This window comes from Coregonus lavaretus (assembly GCF_964263955.1).
Source record: "Coregonus lavaretus genome assembly, chromosome: 5".
Lineage (NCBI taxonomy): Eukaryota > Metazoa > Chordata > Actinopteri > Salmoniformes > Salmonidae > Coregonus > Coregonus lavaretus.
Window position 1 is genome coordinate 19,984,250 of NC_139992.1, and position 26,281 is coordinate 20,010,530.

A 26,281-nucleotide genomic window follows, 5' to 3' on the forward strand; every position below is an offset into this window, starting at 1 on the left:
ACATACTCTAGCGTGGTAGTAGACCTTTATGCACCTTTGAACCTGGTTGACTCAGATTCTTTGATCTGATTGACGGTTGCTATGGCGGTTGCCAAGGACTCTGTTGAACCGGGGAAACATATCAGCCAAGGAAATCTCAGCGGTAAATTTGCCCCCAAAAAGTGACAATATGATGTAAACTAGCTAACTAAATGTGAAATTTCGAATGTGATGTTTATTTTGAACGTGTTTCAAATGTCATTATTTGGTAGATTCATTGGTTGCTGTTATTCTATGACTAGTTGTTTAGCTTAGATAGCTAGCTAAGTTATCTGTTTCCTGTGTGTCAACAACTAATGATACGTTTAGACGAGGGACGCAAAAACCGTTATAGAGTTGGTATAGCGGGACAAGAAAGCAAGAAAGAGGGTGACCGTAAAAGGAAGCCAGCACAACGATATGGTTTGCTATGGTGATTTCAGTAAACAAACACAGCAAATCAACATCCGTTAGAAAACAACGCTACGACAGACGGCAAAAGTTGAAATATTTGAACTGTCTCTGGCGTTAAGTCCCGTCTAATGTGGCGGCTGACGGCATTCACCGCCAGGCACAACGGCATTTACAATCGTGCGCTCATTGAAACAATGACATCCGGTTTGCGGTCTACCTCTTACCATCTAAACGCAGCATATTACATAGGCTTGCCAGTTTTGCTCCCTCTGTTGATTAATTAGCTACTTACAACAGATTACAGGTCGTTTAACCAGGGAATTAAGCTTAGGTTATATTGGGCAGACACACCTGATGGGACTGGATAGGTAGCCTATAAAGACTGGTGATGGCTCTAATTTACCTAGCTAGCTAACTCTACTTTATATTATTTCCACCATACTGCTACCATTGGTGCCTATTTACAGCTTAATTAAATATTTGTAGATTGGTTTTTGGCATTTATGCTACTGTAAATGTCTACAGTTAATTTAGCTACTTTACCTTTTGCCAGGAATTAAAAGCTTTCAACGTGGAGTAACTATGCCATCAGAACATGCAAGGCTTCTTCGGAGGCCTTTGCCTCCTAAAAAGATTCCCCCCATTGTGAAACCACTTCTTCCGCCTATACTTTCAGGTAAGTTAAGTTACGTTATCTTCGTTGAGCATGTCTCATTGCACAGAAATGAACTGCAGGAAGCATACAATTCGTATCCTTCTTAATCTAGGCCTATGTTTGATGCAACTGTTAAAGTGTCATGGGAAGCTTGTGATCTCATTTGTATTTGTTTTCTCCATGTACAATCATAGACTCATTGCCATCAACAGAGAGAAAGGCTCTGAAGGACAGTGCCACAGAGGGGAGTGAGTCGCGCTGCCACGCACTTCCTCTTTGGGATTATGACCCTGCAGCCTTCAGAGTGGCCCCCACTCCCCTGACCTCAGTCCCATCGATGCTGATGCCTAAAATAATCAAGGGCTTCTCCTGTAAACCCCCATTCACCCTCCCTAAAATCCCCCTCCTCGACCGCCTCAAGACAGACCCCAGATGCATCCCTTCTCACCCTACCTTTAGCTTCAATGACTTCCTGCGAGACCCTAATGGCAGCAGTGGGCCCCAGTCGCTGGAGGGCCTGAAGAAAGTGGCTCTGTCTCACTGCAACTACAGGAAGCTGGTTGGGTTCTTCCTAATGGAGCTGCACAAAGGGCAGCAGGCTGAGGTGTCCAAGCAGCTGATGTCCACTGAGAAAGTGCCAGAGGCCAAGACCAGGATCCCACAGAGGCAGATCAAATGTGATACACACTGTATATAATATGTTAAAAGATGACCTGCCATTGTAGTAGGCTAGAGTCCAGATTGTGGTGTTTTCATTAAGCACCAGTACTAGTGTATTATTTAGTGAGTATTGTGTGACAAGGATGCTTGCTTGTGTAAGTTACAGTGGTGTACTGTTTCTTCATGCGTATTGTGTGTGTTTTAGTATTTGCTGTGTGTGTGTTATCTGATAAAAGCTGACAGCATTGATCCGTATGGAGTTGCAGGCTCAGATGATATGTCGGCGGAGCTGTCTGGGAGATGGGACTTGCAGGTCTGATCAGAAGTCTGGAGATCTGGGTACCACCAGGGGAAAGATAATCTGTTCAGAAGCAGGCAAACGTATACCCAGGCAAGAACATGTTTGCCTTCTCACTTACTATACCATAACCAACACTACATAACCAACCCTCTTAAAACACACCTTTTTAGCTTTGCTTTTCCTTAGGGTGCTTTTTAGTCGTTCAGTTTTGATTTGTTATTCTTTTGTTTTTTATCGTCTTATGTTTGTGTATACTTTTTATTTTAATAGTTTTTATTGTTTTTTTCCCCCTGTGAAGCACATTGCGTTGCATTCCATGTCTGAAATGTGCTATATAAATAAAGCTTGATTTGATTTGATTGTTGAGTTGTTTGTACAAAGCCAAGCTCTGTTTTTCTTGTAGCAAATAAATCCACCTTTCCTTTGAGCAGGAACGGAGATGATCCTGACCAAGCACTTTCGGTGCTCTCGGCGGACCCACTCCCTGTTCAGGCACTCTGGAGAGGCCATCAGCCCGTCTAAGCTGGCCATACTCGACTGTCTGATGGAGGGGGCAAGGCATTCACCTTGAAGGTGCTGTGTGTTGTTGACTGTGGGTGTGTGTCCTTTGCCAATTATTTATATATTATTTTATTATTTATTCCTTATGCATTGAAAGCCTTTGTTGTCAGAGTCTTTGCAGCATAATTGAGAGAGCGACAGAAACACAGCCATCCTTTGTTCGACCTAACATTAAAAGGAAATAAAACAACAGTCACTCAAATATAGCATAGCAGGAAGTAGAAGAGGAATATGTGAGCTAGAGCTCTTTCTCTCTGAACCTTTACTGAGGGATTTACAGTGTGTTTTCTCAGGCCCACTTCATCGCCCTGCTTCCTGATCTGACTCCTCTGGCCCAGAGCCTGCTCTACCTTAACCTGTCCTTCAATGACCTCACTATCTTCCCAGTGGTGAGATCCCTTATGAACTGACACAAACCACAAGCATGTCATACCGATATACTGGGGTTATTTTAGAGCCTATTTATCTGAAAAGGGTCTTCTGAAAGCATGTCGCAAAATGGCACTGCAATTCCATGGCAAGACAACTCCCATGTCTCTGGGAAATATGTATATAGCCAAATATTTATTCCCCCCTCTCTTTAAACAGGTGTATGAGCTCACACAGTTGGAGGTGCTGAAGATGAGAGACAGCCCCATAGAGGAGATTCCAACCGGCATCCACAGACTCAACAGGTTCAAGACCTTTGTCATCTCCTTCTGCAAGAACACCTCCCTGCGGTCTGAGTAAGAGCAACAACGGGGCACTACAGTTTTGGGAACCTGTTATATACAGTGTTATAAACCTACCCTGCTGTCAGAAGTCTTTGTCGGTGACCCAGATCTGAGTCCTGTGCTGTCTGTCCTACCTACAGGCTGTACCAGCTGCCCTCTCTGCAGTTTCTAGATGCCTCCTACAACCTCCTCTCATCCCTAACCAATGGCATCAGAAAACTCCGGTACAGTCCAGAGAAGGCAGTAAGGCTGCAAAGACCATAATATAGAGCTTTTCCCAAGGTCTTACATTGTATGGGGGTAACTCATCCATTCCACCACCTTTGTATAGTACCAACCTTGTGTTATTATTGAAATGTAACAAAACACCTCTGGCTGCAGGACTCTGGAAGAGCTGCAGCCGGAACACCCCCCAAGAGCCGCAACACTCAGCCACTATGGCCCTTTCTCTCACAGACCGCTGCCTGTTACAACATCTTTGGACTACACAGGTTGCCCTTCATCTTCTATGCCTGCACCCCAGCCTGCCACTGGAACTTCAAGAACCAGACCGAGAGTCTCTCCACAAAACTCACAATAGTGAACAACAAACATAACTATGAAGGAACTAATACTGAGGCTACTGTATCTTGGCCTGAATAGCCAAATACCTCTATCTCAGATCTAACTCATCAGCACTAATCTTGTGCCAAATTTTAACATTCCCAGTACTGGTGTCATTCTCTTTATGTAGCCTTGAGTAGTTGTCTGAGTAGTTGTCTGAATAATGTGTATTTTGCACAGCAAGTGTATGTGAATATTCCCACACTTATGGCACTTTTTATGTCTTTAAAATGTCCATTGACCTCAAATTAAAAACAAAGTCTCTCTAAATACTATTTTTTATTTTCTGAATACTAATTAGTTGTGTTCAACTACATATTTTAGCCATCAAGTAGTGTATCGCTTTAATTCTGACGTCCTATATAAACAACGAAATATGGACCAATCACAGACGCGCACCTCAACAGCCAGCTCGACAACTACTTCCAGTGTCAAAGTTTGTGTTGTGTTGTCAAGATGTCTGGCCATGATCGTCATCATCTGCCTCTGTGCTTATGCGACTTCATCAGGTAATAATCATTGAATAAATGATGCTGCTTTGTTTCTAACACCTGGCGTAGTAAATGCAGATCGTAGTTATCTTGACAACAGAAACTGGCTATATGAAGAAAGAACAAGTGACAGTCATAGATAGTAGCCATATCTATGACTAATAAAATACATTTTACAATCGGAGTTCTTTGTATCGACATGACATTGTCAAATACTGGAGTTAAATTCATAGCTAGCTAGCTACTGAGAACCAGTCAGTAAGCCACCATGGTGTTATAATAAATGCACTGTTGGTTAAGGGCTGTAAGTAAGCATTTCACTGTAATGTCTGCACCTGTTGTATTCGGCGCATGTGACCAATAAAATTTGATTTGATTTGATTTATAGCTAGTAGTATAATTATTATTGTCTTCAAAACAGATTACTATGGTCCATGGTGCTGCCATGCGTGTATCTGAGCTTGGTGCTGACGCTGCTTCTGTTTCTACTCGTCATGGGGGTCCGAATGTGGCTGCAGAGGAGTCGGAAAGCCCGCCTGGCTCAGGACAGCTCCCCAACGGTGGCCTTTTTCCACCCCTACTGCAATGCAGGAGGGGGCGGGGAGCGTGTGCTCTGGTGCGCCCTCAGAGCGCTTCAGAATAGGTAGGTTTACACTGTCTGAGCCTATATTTAGATTTCAATGCATTCAGTGCTCATGAGCGTCATAACCTGTATTTTCCATAACTTAATCTCCTGATATGTTGAGTTATGTGTCTCTTCTGTGTCTTCCCTCCTGTAGATACCCAAATATCTCTTTCGTTGTGTACACCGGTGACCAAGGTGTGACGGGGGAACAGATTCTGGAGGGCGCCCGACAACGCTTCAACATCAGGCTGCCTCGTCCAGTGACTTTCATATTCCTGAAGAACCGTCTCCTGGTGGAGAGTAGCACCTACCCCCACTTCACCCTGCTGGGGCAGAGCATGGGCTCCATGTTTCTGGGCTGGGAGGCCCTCACGTCCTTCGTACCAGACCTCTATGTGGACTCCATGGGCTATGCCTTCACTCTGCCTATCTTCCGCTACTTTGGAGGATGCAGGGTGGGCAGCTATGTGCACTACCCCACCGTCAGTACTGACATGCTTTCTGTAGTGAGAGAGAGGAACCCCACGTCAGTACTGTTTATTTTAATTACAAAGCATATCCAGAGTGGCGCAGTGGTCTAAGGTAGCTGTGCCACTAGAGATCCTGGTTCGAATCCAGGCTCTGTCGTAGCCGGCCGCGACCGGGAGACCCATGGGGCGGCGCACAATTGGCCCAGCGTCGTCCAGGGTAGGGGAGGGAATGGCCGGCTGTAGCTCAGTTGGTAGAGCATGGCGTTTGCAACGCCAGGGTTGTGGGTTCGTTTCCCACGGGGGGCCAGTATGAAAGAATAATAAAAAATAATGTATGCCCTCACTACCTGTAAGTCGCTCTGGATAAGAGCGTCTGCTAAATGACTAAAATGTAAAATATTGATATTGTTATTTATTGTGATACAGAAGATAATGTGCTCTTTTTAATAGTGTGGTTGATGTATTTTTTTTATAGGCCTAGTTATCAAACCTCTTATTTTCCTCTGCAGTATTTGTAATCATCCACTCCCTCCTACAATCCCAACAGGTTCAACAATGCAGACTACATCTCTACTAACCCTGTCCTTAGTACGGTTAAGGTGATATACTACTGTGCCTTCGCTCTGATCTACGGCCTAGCTGGCTCCTGCAGCGACGTCGTCATGGTCAACTCTACCTGGACGCTGGGCCACATCCTGGCTCTGTGGCGCGCCCCCAGCCGCACCAGCGTGGTCTACCCGCCCTGCGAAGTCCGTTCCTTCCTTGACATGCCATTGGAGGACGAGGTGGAAGGGGAGGGGTTCGGAGACAGTAAGTGCCATTCGATAGTGTCTGTGGGTCAGTTCCGACCAGAGAAAGACCACCGGCTACAAATAAGGGCGTTCCGGAAGCTTCTGGAGAGGAAAGGGGCGGGCCCGGGAGGGCGGGAGTCTCTGAGGCTGGTGTTGATTGGTGGCTGCCGTAACCAGGAGGATGAGGATAGAGTGCTGATGCTAAGGGAGTTGTGCCAGGAGCTGGGTGTGACTGACAGGGTGGAGTTTAAACTCAATGTTTCCTTTGAGGAGCTAAAGAGGGAGCTGGTGGACGCCACCATTGGCCTGCACACCATGTGGAACGAGCATTTTGGCATAGGTATTAATCTTATATCTACCATCTTATTATCTTCCGTTTTTTAGACAAGTATTGTACATTCCAGACTCCTGATCCCTGTCCCCTCTTCTCTGCCTTCTCTTGTCTCAGGTGTCGTAGAATGTATGGCTGCAGGGACAGTCATCCTGGCTCACAAGTCCGGCGGCCCCAAGCTAGACATCGTGGTTCCCTACGAGGGTGGACAGACTGGATTCCTGGCTGACAGCGAGGACAGCTATGCCACCGCCATGGAGACCATCCTGACCCTGTCGTCGTCGGCACGGCTGGAGATCCGGCGGAACGCCCGGCGGTCCGTAGACCGTTTCTCCAACCAGGAGTTTGATGCTAGCTTCCTGTCTTCCATGGAACCTCTGATTGGAACACTGCAGCGATGAGGGAAGACCAATCACTCCCCCCTCAGACTGAAACCCCTCCGCTCTGCTGCACTCACAGGCCTGATTGGCAGAGAATGTTGTATCAATTTGAATGTTGGAACACTGATGGTCTATCGGAGCTTTGCTGGCTTTATTAATATGAATAAGTAAGGATGCTTGTCTTATCTGCACTGTCTTGATAGAGTTACAGTGAAGTGAGGTGGTGGACATTCTATTTATACATTTACACTCAAAAAGCACTTGATCCGGAACGATTAGGTTTCTGTACTGTTTTCACTGGCGAAGAATGACCAAATATCATTGTGCAATTTTTTTTCTCAGTGTGCTTTTTTTCCCCCTCTGTAAGGGACCATGGCTCAGAAATGTTACTGATTAAATGTGCAGAAACGTAAATATACAAACAATGCTTTATTTTGGAAAAGTAAATGTATTGTTCCTATATATCTGATGAATAAAACATTCAACCTTATGTTGTACTTTATTATTTTTAGTCTTTAGAAGTTGCTCCATGTAACAACAATACTGAAACATTTTCAACACCTAAATACTTGACTTCTTGTCAATGCCTGCTTATGTTATACTGCCAACCTGTGGCAAGAATAGGTAGCACTTGGTCCAAACTTAAACCTGCAGTTTAGAAAAATGTAAGACATGTCTACTAGGTTAAAGTTTGTACCAAGTGATACCTATTCTTGCCACAGGTTGGCAGTGGAGGCTGCTGAGGGGAGGACGGCTCATAATAATGGCTGGAACGTAGCGAAACCATGTGTTTGATGTATTTGATACCATTCTGCTCCAGCCACTACCATGAGCCCGTCCTCCCCAATTAAGGTGTCACCAACCTCCTGTGACGTCTACTTATAGCCAAGAAAAAAATATATGCAAGTTCGGTTGCTGAAAATTATAAGGATAGCTTACTCAAAACCTGTCTTTTGTAGAAAGGCAACCATTTCCAAGGTCCTTGTCATCGTTCCACTTAAATCTCACAGTAAAGAATAATTTGAACACTCATTTTCCGGCTGTTGCTTCTTATTGGCCTCACAGTCCTCTGTCTGGGCCTGGGCATCCCTTGGTTTCTCTGCCCGAGTTTCACACCCTGCACCTTGGGCTTGAGTCTGAGAGGGGTTACCCTCTATGGAGGTGTCACCAGTGGGCTCTATCACTGGGTGTATTTGCTGGAGATCTACAGGTTCCTGACTGTCTAACTCTATTTCCCCCACTACTCCATCTGTTACAACCTTCTCTCCTCCCTCCTCTTTCACACTCTCTCCATCCTCCATTATAAAAAGGTTCATCATCGACTCTGCCACCTCCTCTCTCAGCTCATCTTCAGACTCCTCAAAGTTCCTGAGGAAGGAAAGATTGAAAAATGTAGGAATAATTAAATGTTATAACATTTGGCCTAGTATCACAGGCACATTGTCAGTATCAGCCCAGCGTCACACTCACGTGTCGTCATCATCCGACCTAGGCTCTAGACGCTCTTCGTCCATCTCCACATCCGAGTCTTCATCCTCCTCCGCTTTTTCCTCTGCCTCGGCTCCCTCTTTCTCAGTCAATGGTTCTAAGAGGGAAGGAGAAAGGTGTCTAGTCTCGTATTGCTGTGCTCTCCTATATGAGAATCCTAGACCTGGGGAGAATCTCAATTGCATCCTCCTCACGTCTTCTCTTCTCGCCACCTTCTCAAAACCCAAAGCCAGAGGTCCCTTCCCTGTGACATTCTCCACCAATGGGTTTTGAGAAGGAGGAGAGGAGAGAGGACACGAGGAGTATGCAATTGAGATTCTCCCTATCAATCTAAAACCCTGGGTTCAAGGCTAAGAGGTGTTTGACCTGGCGTTACGGAGTCCATTGTAGAGGTTAGCTCAGCCTGGCCCAGGGCATGGAGCAGGGTGTTGGGGGGACCCTCTCCCCACTGTCTCCTCACCCCTATTGCCTTCCCCTCGAGATCTGCAGCGTCACCTGGGGGAAGGAAGAGAGTACCGCACTGACCCTGCAGAACACTGACACTAAGGGAGAATCTTAATTGGTTTTGCTCAACTCCTGCGTCCTCTCTCGCCTCCTTTTGAAAAAGGTTGAATGTAATCGAGGAGTGGCGGCAAGGAGAGGGAACGTGGTTGAAAATGCATTTGTATGAAATTAGACTATCCTTCTACACTCGCGTGTTATCAGGCAAATTATATTTACAGGGTGGAATCCCAAAATAAATGTGTAAGTCGTAAAAACAAATGAAGTTAGTTGTCCAAGACATTTTATAGATTAAAGGATAAGTAGCGTATTGTTTTTACATTTGTTTAAGCTTTTCTCCTGAAAGAAAACGACAGCTGATTCAATGGGGGTGTGGCGGATTAAAAAACACGTCCGCACTTGGTGCCGGGAGGATACTCTTGTGGATCCTTTGCCGAAGTAGGTAATTGAAGAGGGAAGCATGCTCCTCGGTTCGCCTACTAACGAATTGACACTCTCAATGACCACTTACCGGTTTCTGGGACATGAAGGAGAGAGGACAGAGGAGTCGAGGAAAGGACAGACTTTTCCCAAATGAGAATCTCCCTAAGGCCGGGATTCAATCTAATCAACCCTTTTCGGCTATGCACTTTTTAAAGGCAATGCTCCTGTGTTCGCGGAGACTGAATTCATGGTAAATGCTGTATATGTCAGCTCAATCGGATATTACCTTTAAATGTCAATCACACTATAAGGCGGATCTAATGTGAATCGAAATGAATCCTGGCCTAAATCACAGTGGTGTGTGTGTGTGGGAGTATCTCAATTGTATACTCCTCACATCCTCACTCCTTGCTGCCTCAAAACCCATTGGAGGAGAAGGGACCGCTGGTTTTCTCATCCAATGGGTTTTGAGAAGGAGGCAAGGAGAGAGGAGAGGTTGCGAGGAGTTCGCAATTGAGATTCTCCCATTGTGTCCCTTCCACTCACCCAGTTCAGGCACAGCCATAGTGGAACACATTGATGATACGTCCATCTCAGCCAGGGCGTCCAGTAGGGTCTGTGGTGCTGCCTGGCCCCACCCCTTCCTCACCTCTGACCTGGGCATGCCTTCATCCTGCCCTGCCCCCAATCCTGCCCTGGACCAATCCCTGTGCCTCAGCTCCTCCCCTGCCTGGAAGCTCAGGGTCTGGTTCAGTGGGTCCTCCTCCTAGACACACACACCCACAGACACGCACCGGGTAAATAGTGAGATGCTTGAGAGCCCCACCATTGTCCAAAGTGAAGTCAGACCCCACATTGAAATGAACATACACACTCAGGCAACATGGTAACATGTCATTTTTTACCTCTTGCTCATCTTCCTTTTTGTCCTCCACTGTTCTCTCCTCGTCCCTCTTCTCCTCCTCTTTTTCTTTCTCTTCATCCTCTTGAATCCTTTCATCATTTAACTTGATCTCAAACATGATAGCTTTCTTGGCTTTGTGCTTCTTCTGTAGTTCTCTCCTCTCCAGTCTGTTCTCCTGCCTGATCTGTCTCAGGGCTCCTTCAATGTCCTAAATGTTGCAGATAGAAATGTAAGATATAGAGCTGAAATGTTTATTTATTATGCAAGACTTCTGTTTTACACAATCGATTTCTATGTGAACGTTCGCAATAAGCCCCTGTTCTTACCTGGTCAGGTTGGGGTCTGTCTCTGTCCTGGTCTCCACTATGTGTTGGTGGCTCTATGTGTCTGGGCTTCTCTACCAGGTACGTGCCTGGTTTCACTTGTGGCTGGGGCTGAAAAGATATGGCTGTTCTGTTAATATCAATGTCATTATATAGACTTAAATTCTGGCAAAATCTGTGTTTGGTACAGTGAGAATGGTATTAGAAACGTGCAGTGGTGTTATGCAGATAGCACGTAGTTGTGATAAAGAATGGTAGGGCATATGGAATGACAGAGAAACCTTTATGTCAATATGTTGTCGTCTTTACCTCAGCGTCAGCTCTCATTCTGATATCTCTCATCTCATTATAATATTGCTGTCTGATGTGCTGCAAATTCCGTAGATACTCCTACACATACACACATGAACCTGAATGCTTGACAAATAAACAATAAATCACATAAGTCACTTTTCTGCACATTCTCCTGCCATTCCGTCTTACCTGCTGCCCATCCTGCCTCCTGTCGTGAGGTGTGTGTGGGTGTGCAGGTCGCCCTACCCCCTGGTCCTGCTCAGGCTGTCTGTAACGCTCAGTGTCTGCTGTGGAGGGCCGCAGGCCCTGGGAGTCAAAATGGGAAGGGTCAGGGTTCAGATTTACAGATAAAAATACTAATAATCAGCAGCATATCCAGTTTTTCTAGTATTTAACAGAAGCCAGCAAATAGCTGGCTGTTTCAGCGTAATACAGCCTGAGACCCACCAGCTGTTTCTCTGCCCTCAGCTTGTACTGGTTGGCCTCCTGTCTCCTCTGGAGGTATTCATTACGAGCAGCAGCCACCCTGAAGGCCGAACACACACAAATGAACAAAAGCCTGCAAACCCTGTATCTCGCAAGGACCAGGCTTGAAGAACACTTCATTATTCTATAATTATGGCTATGCTTGACTGAACACTCACAATTGATAAGGTTCTGGGCGATTCTCTCTGTCATCATAGCGCTCCACAGGTCTCTCATGAACCACTGGAGGATGACAAGAGGGAAGAGGAGGATGAGGAGGTAGAGGAGAGTATCTCCTCTGGATGGCGTCCAGCTGGGCATGGTAGTGGTCATAAGGGTTGACTTCAGCCTGACCGTCCCACCTGGGGTCCTGTTGACCATATTGTCTGGCCACTGGAACCCTCACCTCTGCTGCTCGTGGATGAAATGGCTGAGGAACAAAAAAATAAACCCAAAAGATTAGATGGAATAAGATAAGATGGAATTTCAGTGGTACAGTTCAAGGAACATGCTTTCATGTAGTAGCTGTTATACAGTAGTAGGCTACTGTAGGAGTAACTGATACAGTTGTGCTTTAGACAGGTGAGTTACTTTGTGCTGTGGCATGACTCTGGTAGGGGGTTTCCACTCTGGTTTGGGGGGCAGTTTCTTCACCGAGGGCCCAGGCTTCGACCGAGGAGGAGGCCTCTCTGAGACTCTGGCTTTTGGGACTATTTCTGGACCCAACAGAGGATGAAAAAATGGAAAGTTACAAAAAAGAAGAAAAAGGAGATAAATACAGTACGTAGCTAACAGATCGTGATGAAACATCATTGTGATTTTGAGTTGGCACACCCAGTCAAGTCAATGTTGCTATAATGGTACCATAACAAAACAGGTGCCAGCACTGGCATGCTTCCAAATAGAATGACAACAGTCTAATGCCATTCACCGGATGATTGTACTCTTAGATTGAGAGACACGGCTGACGTCATTTACATTTCATGCCCAGGAATCTTTGAACTGGGCTCACAGTTCAGTTCTGTGCAACTGGTTTTGATGCCAAGAGTTTTAGTGAATGTATTCTGATGAGGATGATCGGATATTGGAGAGCATGCTATGACACTGACCACCAGGTGGTGTAACTGACAACATTTCACCACAGCAACTGTGAAGCCAAGCCTATGAGCCAAGCCTATGCAAGTAGGAAACTATGTTGTTGGGTACTGTGTGGCTGAAACCATGCTGAGAAAAGCTAACGATTATGATAAGGGGATGTTTGGACTCAGACAGAAATACAGCAATACAATCTATTCGCTTATGTCCCTTAAGTGTGTGTACCGGTGATCTGTACTGGTATGGCCCGCACTCTAGGCAGTGGGCCTGCAGCTCTCTTTCTGTGCAGCACTGTGTGGCTGAACTCCTCCTCAATTACCTAGAAACACCCAGAACAGAGCGAGGAAACAGCACAGGACATCCTGAAGTTAACACAATAATACAATAACACACACACACTGTACATGTTGGTTTTATTATCCTTGTGGGGACCAAACAATTGATTCCCATTCAAAATCCTATTTTCCCTAACCCTAAACCTAACCTTAACCCCAAACCATTAACTCCTAACCCTAATTCTAACTCTAATTCTAACCCTAACCCTAAACCCTATGCCTAAAATAGCCTTTTTTCTTGAGTGGACTGGCACAATGTTCCTTGTTTTACTATCCTTGTGGGGACCAGAAGTAAAACCAGAAACACACACTCACACATAAGCTAATAATATCTGTTCTTGATGAGAAGTCACAAGACTTCTACAGTGTGAGGAGTTAGCACATTTGGGTTGTGCAAGTTTTGTTGAACCGTTTCAACCAAAACGATTTCAATGTTCATTTCTGCAAGCAGAAAGTCACCCCTCTGTTTATAATTATCTAAGCCTAAGGGGGGGGGGGGCACATATAGGGGGGGGGGGGGACATATAGAAAGGTTACCGGCCGGTCCCCCAGTCCCTTTCTTGGATTCCCTAGTAGTTACCTGGGAGTCCAGGTGTTTGCTGATGCGTTTCTCCAGGAAGGGCCGTTTGAGGACAGAGTTGACGGAGGGCCGGTCTCGCGGGCTGACCTTGAACAACTGAGTGACCAGCAGGCGCAGGTCGTAGGAGTAGCGGGTGGAGACTGGGTTATAGCGCCCCCTACAGATCTTCACTACCAGCTGCCTCAGGCTGTTGCCCTCAAACTGCAGGTGGAGAGAAATACTATTGAGATAGTGTGCATTCGTGTGGTTGTGTGAGTGTGTGTGTGAGTGAGTGTGTGTGCATTTGTTTGTTTGTAGCAGTGCTTACTGGATGTCTGAGGGTGCAGAGCTCATACAGGACACAGCCCAGAGACCAGATATCCCTGAGGAACGAAGAGAACCAGTCAAAAATTGCTGTTGAATATATAGAGCAATCATTATAAAATGCACAAGGATACTTTGCAGCTGTGGTAATGGTGGATGTACAGTGCATTCATTTTACATACATTTACATACATTTTAGTTATTTAGCAGACGCTCTTATCCAGAGCGACTTACAGTTAGTGAATACATATTTTTTTATACTGCCCCCCCGTGGGAATCGAACCCACAACCCTGGCGTTGCAAACGCCATGCTCTATCAACTGAGCTACATCCCTGCCAGCCATTCCCTCCCCTACCCTGGACGACGCTGGGCCAATTGTGCGCCGCCCATGAGTCTCCCGGTCGCGGCCGGCTGCGACAGAGCCTGGATTCGAACCAGGATCTCTAGTGGCACAGTTAGCACTGCGATGCAGTGCCTTAGACCACTGCGCCACTCAGGAGCATTCGGCAAGTATTCAGACCCTTGATTTTTCCACATTTTGTTAAGTTACAGCCTTATTCTAAAATTGATTAAATAAAATGTTCCCTCATCAATCTACACACAATACCCCATAATGACAAAGCAAAAACAGGATTTGAGAAATATTTTCAAATTTATTACAAATAAAAAACATAAATATCTTATTTACATAAGTATTCAGACTCTTTGCTATGAGACTCGAAATTGAGCTCTGGTGCATCCTGTTTAAATTGATCATCCTTGAGATGTTTCTACAACTTGATTGGAGTCCACCTGTGGTAAATTCAATTGATTGGACATGATTTGGAAAGACACACACCTGTCTATATAAGGTCCCACAATTGACAGTGCATGTCTGAGCAAAAACCAAGCCATGAGGTCAAAGGAATTGTCTGTAGAGCTCAGAGACAAGGATTGTGTCGAGGAACAGATCTGGGGAAGGGTACCAAAACATTTCTGCAGCATTGAAGGTCCCCAAGAACACAGTGGCCTCCATTACTCTTAAATGGAAGAAGTTTGGAACCACCAAGACTCTTCCTAGAGCAATCGAGGGAGAAGGGCCTTGGTCAGGGAGGTGACTAAGAACCCAATGGTCACTCTGACAGAGCTCCAGAGTTCCTCTGTGGAGATGGGAGAACCTTCCAGATGGACAACCATCTCTGCAGCACTCCACCAATCAGGCCTTTATGGTAGAGTGGCCAGACGGAAGCCACTCCTCTTTAAAAGGCACATGACAGCCCACTTGGAGTTTGACAAAAGGCACCTAAAGACTCTCAGACCATGAGAAACAAGATTCTCTGGTCTGATGAAACCAAGATTGAACTCTTTGGCCTGAATGCCAAGCGTCTCATCTGGAGGAAACCTGGCACCATCCATACGGTGAAGCATGGTGGTGGCAGCATCATGCTGTGGGGATGTTTTTGAGTGGCAGGGACTGGGAGACCAGTCAGGATCGAGGGAAAGATGAACAGAGCAAAGTACAGAGAGATCCTTGATGAAAACCTGCTCCAGAGCGCTCAGGACCTCAGATTCACCTTCCAACAGGACAACAACCCTAAGCACACAGCCAAGACAATGCAGGAGTGGCTTCGAGACAAGTCTCTGAATGTCCTTGAGTGGCCCAGCCAGAGCCCGGACTTGAACCCGATCGAACATCTCTGGAGAGACCTGAAAATAGCTGTGCAGCGACGCTCACCATCCAACCAGACCGAGCTTGAGAGGATCCGCAGAGAAGAATGGGAGAAACTCCCCAAATACAGGTGTGCCAAGCTTGTAGCGTCATACCCAAGAATACTCAAGGCTGTAATCGCTGCCAAAGGTGCTTCAACATTGTACTGAGTAAAGGGTCTGAATACTTATGTAAATATGATATTTCCGGTGGGGGTTTGTTGCAAAAATGTATACAAACCTGTTTTCGCTTTGTCATTATGGGGTATTGTATGTAGATTGAGGAGGGGGGAAAAACAATTAAATCCATTTTAGAATAAGGCTGTAATGTAACAAAATGTGGAAAAAGTCAAGGGGTCTGAATACTTTCCGAATGCACTGTATATGATGATCTGTAAACCATTCGTGAGGAGCTAATAGAGGGGAAATTACACATAAATGTGTGTGACAGTGAAACCCAGGGAACGCCCTCTCTAACCCAGCGAGTGTCAAAACAGCCCAGTTCTAGAAAGCAGAACAATAGCTACCTAGACAAAGTGTGTGTGTGTGTGTGTGTGTGTATGTGTGTGTGTGTGTGTGTGTGTGTGTGTGTGTGTGCGTGCGCGTGCGTGCGTGCGTGCGTGCGTGTGCCTGTTAATGGAGGGAGGACACCGATTTCAGGCTGTCCTAGCCAGAATGAGAGTATGATGGAAAAAATGTGTGGAGTAGTTGCAGCCACATGGCTGATTGATCAAGCGCCTAGCTAATGCTCGACAGTCCTGTCTGCTTGCTTCACTGTTTACACAAACACACGAGTTCCAACACGAAATATGTTATGTCACACAGTGTTTTGATTGCTCAGTTGGTCAGATGGAGCAAGGTGTTTGCAACACAACAGTTATGGCCATATACTGAATAAATGTGTTAACTTCTCCCCACAGTCAGTCAGTGTCTCGTCAGATAAAATATCACTATATTAGACACCGCCGACATATGTTATTGGTAGAAAGTAGCACAGGGTCTATTTTTAGGTTGTATAAACACATAACAGGAAATCCTGCGGGTATGCTAGGTAGAGGTAAAGTAGCTAATTTCACCAAAACACAACGCTGACATTTTGGCTTTTACTTTTCCAGGTCTAGACACTGGTTGAATCAACGTTGTTTCCACATCATTTCAACCAAATAAGTCTATGTGATAACAAACAAATTGGATTTCATCAACGTAAGGGCATTTAATCTTAATCTCTTTACCTAAATCCAACGACATGGTGAATTTTTGGGGGGATTTCACGTTGAATTCACGTTAGTTGACAACTCAACCAAATGTAAATTAAAACTAGTTGTTGAACTGACGTCTGTGCCCAGTCGGAGGCTGTGTGTGAATAAGAGAGAAAGACATCAATAGATAGAGTGAGAGAGAGTAGAGTGAGTGGTCCTCTGTAGCTCAGTTGGTAGAGCACGCCGCTTGTAACGCCAGGATAGTGGGTTCGATCCCCGGGACCACCCATATACAAACATTTATGCACGCATGACTGTAAGTCGCTTTGGATAAAAGCGTCTGCTAAATGGCATATTATTTATTATTAATATTAATAAAAAGAAGGGAGTATAATATGGTACATACGTTTTGTTATTGTACGGTCTGTTGTCACAGATCTCAGGAGACAGGTAATACGGCGTCCCAACACAGGTCCTGGCTAGCTCCATGGTACTAGCCAATCACATTCATCACAACATAAATATACATGAGTTGTAATACACAATGTAACAGAATGGTTGTGGAATGTGGAATGTTAATAACATGGTTTGGAACATGTCCTAGCTCTCTGTAATCAGCAGCTGTCATAGAGAAAATACCAGTAGTCTCTTTCCTGGCTGTGAGTCTTCTGCCACTATCATAGAAACTCACTTGTTTAACATTCTAGCGATGCCAAAGTCTCCCAGCTTGGCTTTCATCCCCTTCTTGGTAAGGAATATATTCTAGAGGAAAGCAATACAAAAACAAAACAATGATCAGAGTAAATCAAGTTGTTATAAGTGGTACCTGTGCTTTGATATCTATGTGGCTTTTGTCTGACTATGACAGCTGTTTAATACCTGTGCTTTGATGTCTCTGTGCAAAACCTTCCTGTCGTGGATGTGTTTCAGTCCCAAACAGATCTGTACAAACCAATCCACTATCTGAGTGGGAACAAAATAATTTACATGAGTATGTGTTTGAACCCTGTGTGTGTGTGTGTGTGTGTGTGTGTGTGTGTGGTGTGTGTCAGTGGAGGCTGCTGAGGGGAGGACGGCTCATAATAATGTCTGGAACGGCACTTATGGAATGGCATCAAACACATGGAAACCATGTGTTTGATGTATTTGATACCGTTCCACTAATTCTGCTGCAGCCATTACCATGAGCCCGTCATCCCCAATTAAGGTGCCACCAACCTCCTGTGGTGTGTGTGTGTCTGTACCTGCTCCTCAGTAAACATAACCCCTCTTTGCATACTGATCTTCTTCATCAGATCTCCTCCATCACAGTACTCCATCACTATGTACAGGCTAGTGCTCTCTGTTTCAGACAGGAGAAACTGATCAACATCACACACACAAGTACAGTGGGGAAAAAAAGTATTTAGTCAGCCACCAATTGTGCAAGTTCTCCCACTTAAAAAGATGAGAGAGGCCTGTAATTTTCATCATAGGTACACGTCAACTATGACAGACAAATTGAGAAAAAAAAATCCAGAAAATCACATTGTAGGATTTTTTATGAATTTATTTGCAAATTATGGTGGAAAATAAGTATTTGGTCACCTACAAACAAGCAAGATTTCTGGCTCTCACAGACCTTTAACTTCTTCTTTAAGAGGCTCCTCTGTCCTCCACTCGTTACCTGTATTAATGGCACCTGTTTGAACTTGTTATCAGTATAAAAGACACCTGTCCACAACCTCAAACAGTCACACTCCAAACTCCACTATGGCCAAGACCAAAGAGCTGTCAAAGGACACCAGAAACAAAATTGTAGACCTGCACCAGGCTGGGAAGACTGAATCTGAAATAGGTAAGCAGCTTGGTTTGAAGAAATCAACTGTGGGAGCAATTATTAGGAAATGGAAGACATACAAGACCACTGATAATCTCCCTCGATCTGGGGCTCCACGCAAGATCTCACCCCGTGGGGTCAAAATGATCACAAGAACGGTGAGCAAAAATCCCAGAACCACACGGGGGGACCTAGTGAATGACCTGCAGAGAGCTGGGACCAAAGTAACAAAGCCTACCATCACTAACACACTACGCCGCCAGGGACTCAAATCCTGCAGTGCCAGACGTGTCCCCCTACTTAAGCCAGTACATGTCCAGGCCCATCTGAAGTTTGCATTTGGATGATCCAGAAGAGGATTGGGAGAATGTCATATGGTCAGATGAAACCAAAATATAACTTTTTGGTAAAAACTCAACTCGTCGTGTTTGGAGGACAAAGAATGCTGAGTTGCATCCAAAGAACACCATACCTACTGTGAAGCATGGGGGTGGAAACATCATGCTTTGGGGCTGTTTTTCTGCAAAGGGACCAGGACGACTGATCCGTGTAAAGGAAAGAATGAATGGGGCCATGTATCGTGAGATTTTGAGTGAAAACCTCCTTCCATCAGCAAGGGCATTGAAGATGAAACGTGGCTGGGTCTTTCAGCATGACAATGATCCCAAACACACCGCCCAGGCAACGAAGGAGTGGGTTCGTAAGAAGCATTTCAAGGTCCTGGAGTGGCCTAGCCAGTCTCCAGATCTCAACCCCATAGAAAATCTTTGGAGGGAGTTGAAAGTCTGTGTTGCCCAGCGACAGTCCCAAAACATCACTGCTCTAGAGGAGATCTGCATGGAGGAATGGGCCAAAATACCAGCAACAGTGTGTGAAAACCTTGTGAAGACTTACAGAAAACGTTTGACCTGTGTCATTGCCAACAAAGGGTATATAACAAAGTATTGAGAAACTTTTGTTATTGACCAAATACTTATTTTCCACCATAATTTGCAAATAAATTCATTAAAAATCCTACAATGTGATTTTCTGGAAAATATTTTCTCATTTTGTCTGACATAGTTGACATGTACCTATGATGAAAATTACAGGCCTCTCTCATCTTTTTAAGTGGGAGAACTTGCACAATTGGTGGCTGACTAAATACTTTTTTTCCCCACTGTAAGCGCGTATGCATGCATGCACACACACACAGACATATTGACTGGATACAAACCCTGAAATGATTTGAAAAAGGTGACGATATTTGGATGCTTCATCTTTGCAAGCAGCATGACTTCCTTTTTGGATGCTTCCTTTTCCATAGGTGACATCTATGAATGACAACAAAAAAGGGGATGGAAATGATCATAACACATTACTGGTCTACTGGTTAAAACAATGCAGTCAGTTGTGTAGAGGCCAGGTTATGATTTGATGAGCATCACAGATAAGTCTATGGTTGGTACCTTTCTGAGGTTGATCTCTTTGACCACGCACTGGCTCTCACCACCCCCGTCTCTGTCCCTGTCCCGGGCCAAGAAGGCCTTTCCAAACGCCCCCTCTCCAATCTGATGGACCACCTCATACTGGTTCATAACACCACACCTGAGGAAACAGCTGGAGCGACTTAGTGGTTTTGAAAACACACAGCTATCATCATACATTTACAATTCATCATTATGTGTGTTCTTAGCAACAGAGACCTCTGCTAAGTGCATGAACTTGTATAATGCAATTTCACACAAATGAGAATGGTTTGGATTTCATATGCTTAATTCATCATGCCACATTTATTTATAGCTAGATGTGATGGCGGGTGTTAGCGCTATTCCTGTCATTGGTTGGGGATAGGATGGATCAGATGATACCAACAAAATCAGCTAACAAAACGCCAGGCCCTCACGAGCCCGTTACCATGGCGACAGCAACACAGAGCCGATGTGCTAGCTTGCCAGCTAGCTAGTTTACTAACCTTCTTTGGTGTAGTATTGGGCTTTTCTTTATATTAAAAACAAACAAAGAAAAGTGGTACTTACCAAGAGGAAACGTTCCCTTTCAAATGTACATTTGTGGGAACACTGTGTGGTGATGTGTGCTTCTCAACCGAGTTAAAACTATCCGAAAAGTATGTTGACAGTGATGTCATGATGCACAAAAAAGCAAAGTACTCTGGGACTTGTAGGCAATTTCTTCAACATAATTGTCTACCTGTAGCCAAATACTAGGAGTGTCATATTTCAAGGTCCAATTATTTGAGAGAGAGATTTTATGGCAATGTTACACTTCTTTCAATTGAATATTCTGGCAGTGCTGAATCAAATGTTTAGCACTGAGTAAAATTACCAACACTGAAAGCACAGTTCATTGAGATGGATTAGGTAACAGGAGCCATCTAAACTAGTGGTGTCAAGAGCCTGAAATGTATCATTCATACATTCAGGTATTATTACACTGTTAATGAGGGACAAATGTGTTCCAATGAAATGGTTGACACCACATTATAAATATCAATACATACCATGACGACATTGTTATGCATCAATGAATGATGAAATGTATATTAATAATGCAATTCTATCTTTAATTTATCTTTGACTGGTAATCTGATATGGGTTTGCGGCAAGTGCAAAGACAAGTCACTTTTTAAAACTTGGTGTGGCAGCTGAATTTTAAGGTTTATTCAAGGCCCAGAGATCATATTGCTGTTACAAGATTAGCCTATATCACACCCAAAGTTGAAATGCATGGGAGTGTGTGTGTGCTCCAGTCCAGTCAGTGGATAAGGTGCAGCATGACCAGCTAATGTCAATGTAAGTTATAGCCTATAGCCAGGCCTGGGATCAGAAAGACAGGACACCAGCTAGCCATAAGGCCTATATGTGGGATCAGTGACTCTTTACAAGGCATCCCCAGACTCATAACACTCCATGTAATCCCCTGCATTACCAGTATCTCTGTGGTCTATCAACAGAGCTCTCCCACAGGGTCAGTGGATGGCCAGCCCTCTGTGTGCATACGCGCTTCACAGATTCCTCCTCTAACTGGGAGCAATGTTCCCACAATGCAAACATGGAAACACGTACAGCCCGAAATACACACACGCACATCACTTTAGATTCTAACCTGTACTGTTCCTTTTCATAACAAAAATGAAGTCATACTGATACGTCTCTTAGATATTTTGAACTTCAATCTATTTGATGCGAAACATATGAATACATAAACCACTGTTTAAAATGGCTCAGCCACAAGACTTGACCATGCTTCCCGTCCCTAACCTGGGTCAGTGCAGTGGCCCACATACACTGCTCAAAAAAATTAAGGGAACACTAAAATAACACATCCTAGATCTGAATGAATGAAATAATCTTATTAAATACTTTTTTCTTTACATAGTTGAATGTGCTGACAACAAAATCACACAAAAATTATCAATGGAAATCAAATTTATCAACCCATGGAGGTCTGGATTTGGAGTCACCCTCAAAATTAAAGTGGAAAACCACACTACAGGCTGATCCAACTTTGATGTAATGTCCTTAAAACAAGTCAAAATGAGGCTCAGTAGTGTGTGTGTGGCCTCCACGTGCTTGTATGACCTCCCTACAACGCCTGGGCATGCTCCTGATGAGGTGGCGGATGGTCTCCTGAGGGATCTCCTCCCAGACCTGGACTAAAGCATCCGCCAACTCCTGGACAGTCTGTGGTGCAACGTGGCGTTGGTGGATGGAGCGAGACATGATGTCCCAGATGTGCTCAATTGGATTCAGGTCTGGGGAACGGGCGGGCCAGTCCATAGCATCAATGCCTTCCTCTTGCAGGAACTGCTGACACACTCCAGCCACATGAGGTCTAGTATTGTCTTGCAATAGGAGGAACCCAGGGCCAACCGCACCAGCATATGGTCTCACAAGGGGTCTGAGGATCTCATCTCGGTACCTAATGGCAGTCAGGCTACCTCTGGCGAGCACATGGAGGGCTGTGCGGCCCCCCAAAAAAATGCCACCCCACACCATGACTGACCCACCGCCAAACCGGTCATGCTGGAGGATGTTGCAGGCAGCAGAACGTTCTCCACGGCGTCTCCAGACTCTGTCACGTCTGTCACAAGTGCTCAGTGTGAACCTGCTTTCATCTGTGAAGAGCACAGGGTGCCAGTGGCGAATTTGCCAATCTTGGTGTTCTCTGGCAAATGCCAAACATCCTGCACGGTGTTGAGCTGTAAGCACAACCCCCACCTGTGGACATCGGGCCCTCATACCACCCTCATGGAGTCTGTTTCTGACCATTTGAGCAGACACATGCACATTTGTGGCCTGCTGGAGGTCATTTTGCAGGGCTCTGGCAGTGCTCCTCCTGCTCCTCCTTGCACAAAGGCGGAGGTAGCAGTCCTGCTGCTGGGTTGTTGCCCTCCTACAGCCTCCTCCACGTCTCCTGATGTACTGGCCTGTCTCCTGGTAGCGCCTCCATGCTCTGGACACTACGCTGACAGACACAGCAAACCTTCTTGCCACAGCTCACATTGATGTGCCATCCTGGATGAGCTGCACTACCTGGGCCACTTGTGTGGGTTGTAGACTCCGTCTCATGCTACCACTAGAGTGAAAGCACCGCCAGCATTCAAAAGTGACCAAAACATCAGCCAGGAAGCATAGGAACTGAGAAGTGGTCTGTGGTCACCACCTGCAAAACCAGTCCTTTATTGGGGGTGTCTTGCTAATTGCCTATAATTTCCACCTGTTGTCTATTCCATTTGCACAACAGCATGTGCAATTTATTGTCAATCAGTGTTGCTTCCTAAGTGGACAGTTTGATTTCACAGAAGTGTGATTGACTTGGAGTTACATTGTGTTGTTTAAGTGTTCCCTTTATTTTTTTGAGCAGTGTATATAGGAGCCATTCAATCATTCATCCTCACCAGGCAACAGAATTCAAAGAGCATATTCCATGAATCAGTGACTCAGCGCAGGCCTCATACATTTATGACAGGAAGTCTTCCTACTCTGGGCTGACAGCATAGTTGATGGCTGGCATCTCCCTCCTCACAGAGGGAACTAGCTTACGACAGGAGTCTGACAACTTCTATTTCGGTCTCTTGTCGCCGGTCTACATGTTCCCCTGCCATCTGTATGTGTGTGTGTGTTTAGAACAGGGTGACAGAGAAAGCAGGATGTTCTCAAGATGGGAGTGTAAGTCATAGAATTTTGGTAATTCAGAGAAATGTAAAAAGATTGTCCAAACATGGACTAACTAAAATGAGAGAAAGTAAGGATTGGTTATTTAAAACAATATCAAAAAGGTGCTCAAAAAAGCATATGTACTCTACATGCTGTAGAAAAATCCATAGGCCCCTCATCACCTTGAGTACGTCGGTGTGAAGGTGAACCAGCAGAACCCATCTGCGTCTCTCCCATGACACCCTTCTGCAAGGTCCAACTCATTAGGATCTTAATCAGAGAGATTTCCACTAAGATCATATAACAGGGCTTATAGTTATAATGCACGACAACGGATACGCCATCACATTTAGCTATCAGAGATGAGACACTGCTATGGGAGCAAACGTAAGCAAATGCGACCACACAAAATAGACAGAGTGTACAGTCAACACGATCCAATGACAACAGAGACGAAGCCAGCATGACTACATTCAAACAAGTGGCAAATATGTTCACATGAATAAGGCTGACATATAAGGACAGGAATGGATGAGGCTGCCAAATGTAGTGTATTAAAGAAATGCATCTATACTTTTATAGTGCATTCGGCAGGTATTCAGACCCCTTGACTTTTCCCACATTGTTACGTTATAGCCTTATTCTAAAATTGATTTAATTGTTTTTTCCCCTCATCAATCTAGACACAATACCCCATAATGACAAAGCAAAAACTGTTTTTTAGAAATGTTTGAAATTTATAAAATATTACAAACTGAAATAATACATTTACATAAGTATTCAGACCCTTTACTCAATACTTTGTTAAAGCACCTTTGGCAGAGATTACAGCCTCAAGTCTTCTAGGGTATGACACTACAAGCTTGGCACACCTGCATTTGGAGAGTTTCTCCCATTCTTCTCTGCAGATTCTCTCAAACTCTGTCAGGTTGGATATTTTCAGGTCTCTCCAGAGATGTTAGATCGGGTTCCAGTCCAGGCTCTGGCTGGGCCACTCAAGGACATTCAGAGACTTGTCTCGAAGCCACTCCTGCATTGTCTTGGCTGTGTGCTTAGGGTCGTTGTCCTTCGCCCCAGTCTGAGGTCCTGAGCGCTCTGGAGCAGGTTTTCGTCAAGGTTATCTCTGTTCTTTGCTCCATTAATCTTTCCCTCGATCCTGACTAGTCTCCCAGTCCCTGCCACTGAAAAACATCCCCACAGCATGATGCTGAAACCAAGCTTCACCATAGGGATGGTGCAAGGATTCCTCCAGACGTGACGCTTGGCATTCAGGCCAAAGAGTTCAATCTTGGTTTCATCAGACCAGAGAATCTTGTTTCTTCTAGTCTGAGAGTCATTTAGGTGCCTTTTGGCAAACTCCAAGCGGGCTGTCATGTGCCTTTTACTGAGGAGTGGCATCCGTCTGGCCACTCCACCGTAAAGGCCCGAGTCGTGGAGTGCTGCAGAGATCCTTCTGGAAGGTTCTCCCATCTCCACAGAGGAACTCTGGATCGCTGTCAGAGTGACCATCGGGTTCTTGGTCAACCTCCCTGACCAAGGCCCTTCTCCCCCGATTGCTCAGTTTGGCCGGGCAGCCAGCTCTAGGAAGAGTCTTGCTGGTTCCAAACTTCTTCCATTTAAGAATGATGGAGGCCACTGTGTTCTTGGGGACCTTCAATGCTGCAGAATTTTTTTTGTACCCTTTCCCAGATCTGTGCCGACACTATCCTGTCTCGGAGCTCTACGGACAATTCCGTCGACATGCACTGTCAACTGTGGGACCTTATATAGACAGGTGTGTGCCTTTCCAAATCACGTCCAATCAATTGAATTTACCACAGGTGGACTCCAATCAAGTTGTAGAAACATCTCAAGGAGGATCAATAGAAACAGGATGCACCTGAGCTCAATTGAGTCTCATAGCAAATGGTCTGAATACTTATGTAAATAAGGTATTTCTGTTTTCGCTTTGTCAAAGTAATTGGATCCATTTTAGAATAAGGCTGTAACGTAACAAAATGTGGAAAAAGTCAAGAGGTCTGAATACTTTGAATGCACTGTATATGACAAACTCCATGTAATCCAGCTCTAGCCTGGACTATTATTGGCCAGTCTGCACTGTCTGCACAGCGCGTTATCGACCCAGAACATATCGGTTCTTCTGCCGGAATCACTGAATCACTGGACCTTTAACACCGGATCATCGCAACTAGCTAGCTGCAACCAAATGGATGTTGTTGTTGGCTAATCAGCCTTGAGCTAGCCTCGAGCCAGGCCCTTCTCCCGGCTATCTACCTCTCTGTCAACCGGACGGGACCTCCTAGTGTTGACACGGAGCCCCGCCGATCCAACACGACTGGTCTGCCGACGAAATCGTCTGATGTGGTTTCAACAGGCTTCCCGTTACGACGTCGACCACGAAGATCCATCTGATAGCCCCGGCCCGCTAGCACACGCAAGCCATGGCCTCTTGCTCACCAGTGCTATAGCAGCCCCCAAACTACCTCCGAACTCTCCTATTGCTGTTCACCGGACCTTATGATAACTCAGCTATACAGCTGATGCCTGCTGTACTGTTCCTTTATACGGTACTGCATCCTGTTTATGTTTAGCCTCAGCCCAAACTTTGTCGCCATTACCAGCTGTTGTCTTAGCTCTCTCGAATAACACCTGTGATTGCTTTATGCCTCTCTCCCATGTCAATATGCCTTGCT

The 26,281-nt window shown here is 45.2% G+C and overlaps 2 protein-coding genes across 2 annotated transcripts; one reads left to right on the plus strand and one right to left on the minus strand.

Annotated features, from left to right (window-relative positions):
• Positions 1 to 4,358: 4,358 nt before the first annotated feature.
• On the plus strand, positions 4,359 to 7,503 carry LOC311128885 (GDP-Man:Man(3)GlcNAc(2)-PP-Dol alpha-1,2-mannosyltransferase-like). The gene is made up of 5 exons (XM_084161107.1): positions 4,359 to 4,434; positions 4,838 to 5,059; positions 5,196 to 5,567; positions 6,059 to 6,642; positions 6,751 to 7,503. The coding sequence occupies exons 1-5, from the start codon at positions 4,382 to 4,384 to the stop codon at positions 7,032 to 7,034; spliced, it is 1,515 nt and encodes a 504-aa protein (XP_084017233.1). The 5' UTR covers positions 4,359 to 4,381; the 3' UTR covers positions 7,035 to 7,503.
• Positions 7,504 to 7,936: 433 nt separating this feature from the next.
• On the minus strand, positions 7,937 to 20,006 carry LOC311128884 (serine/threonine-protein kinase Nek5-like; the record flags this gene model as incomplete). The annotated part of the gene is made up of 20 exons (XM_084161106.1): positions 7,937 to 8,381; positions 8,484 to 8,598; positions 8,868 to 8,996; positions 9,972 to 10,188; positions 10,331 to 10,537; positions 10,656 to 10,763; positions 10,962 to 11,042; positions 11,136 to 11,252; positions 11,394 to 11,472; positions 11,591 to 11,841; positions 12,003 to 12,127; positions 12,732 to 12,825; positions 13,422 to 13,622; positions 13,729 to 13,783; positions 17,017 to 17,103; positions 17,302 to 17,372; positions 17,490 to 17,573; positions 17,855 to 17,952; positions 19,646 to 19,742; positions 19,878 to 20,006. The coding sequence occupies 20 exons, from the start codon at positions 20,004 to 20,006 to the stop codon at positions 8,018 to 8,020; spliced, it is 2,709 nt and encodes a 902-aa protein (XP_084017232.1). The 3' UTR covers positions 7,937 to 8,017.
• Between the last annotated feature and the right edge of the window lie 6,275 nt (positions 20,007 to 26,281).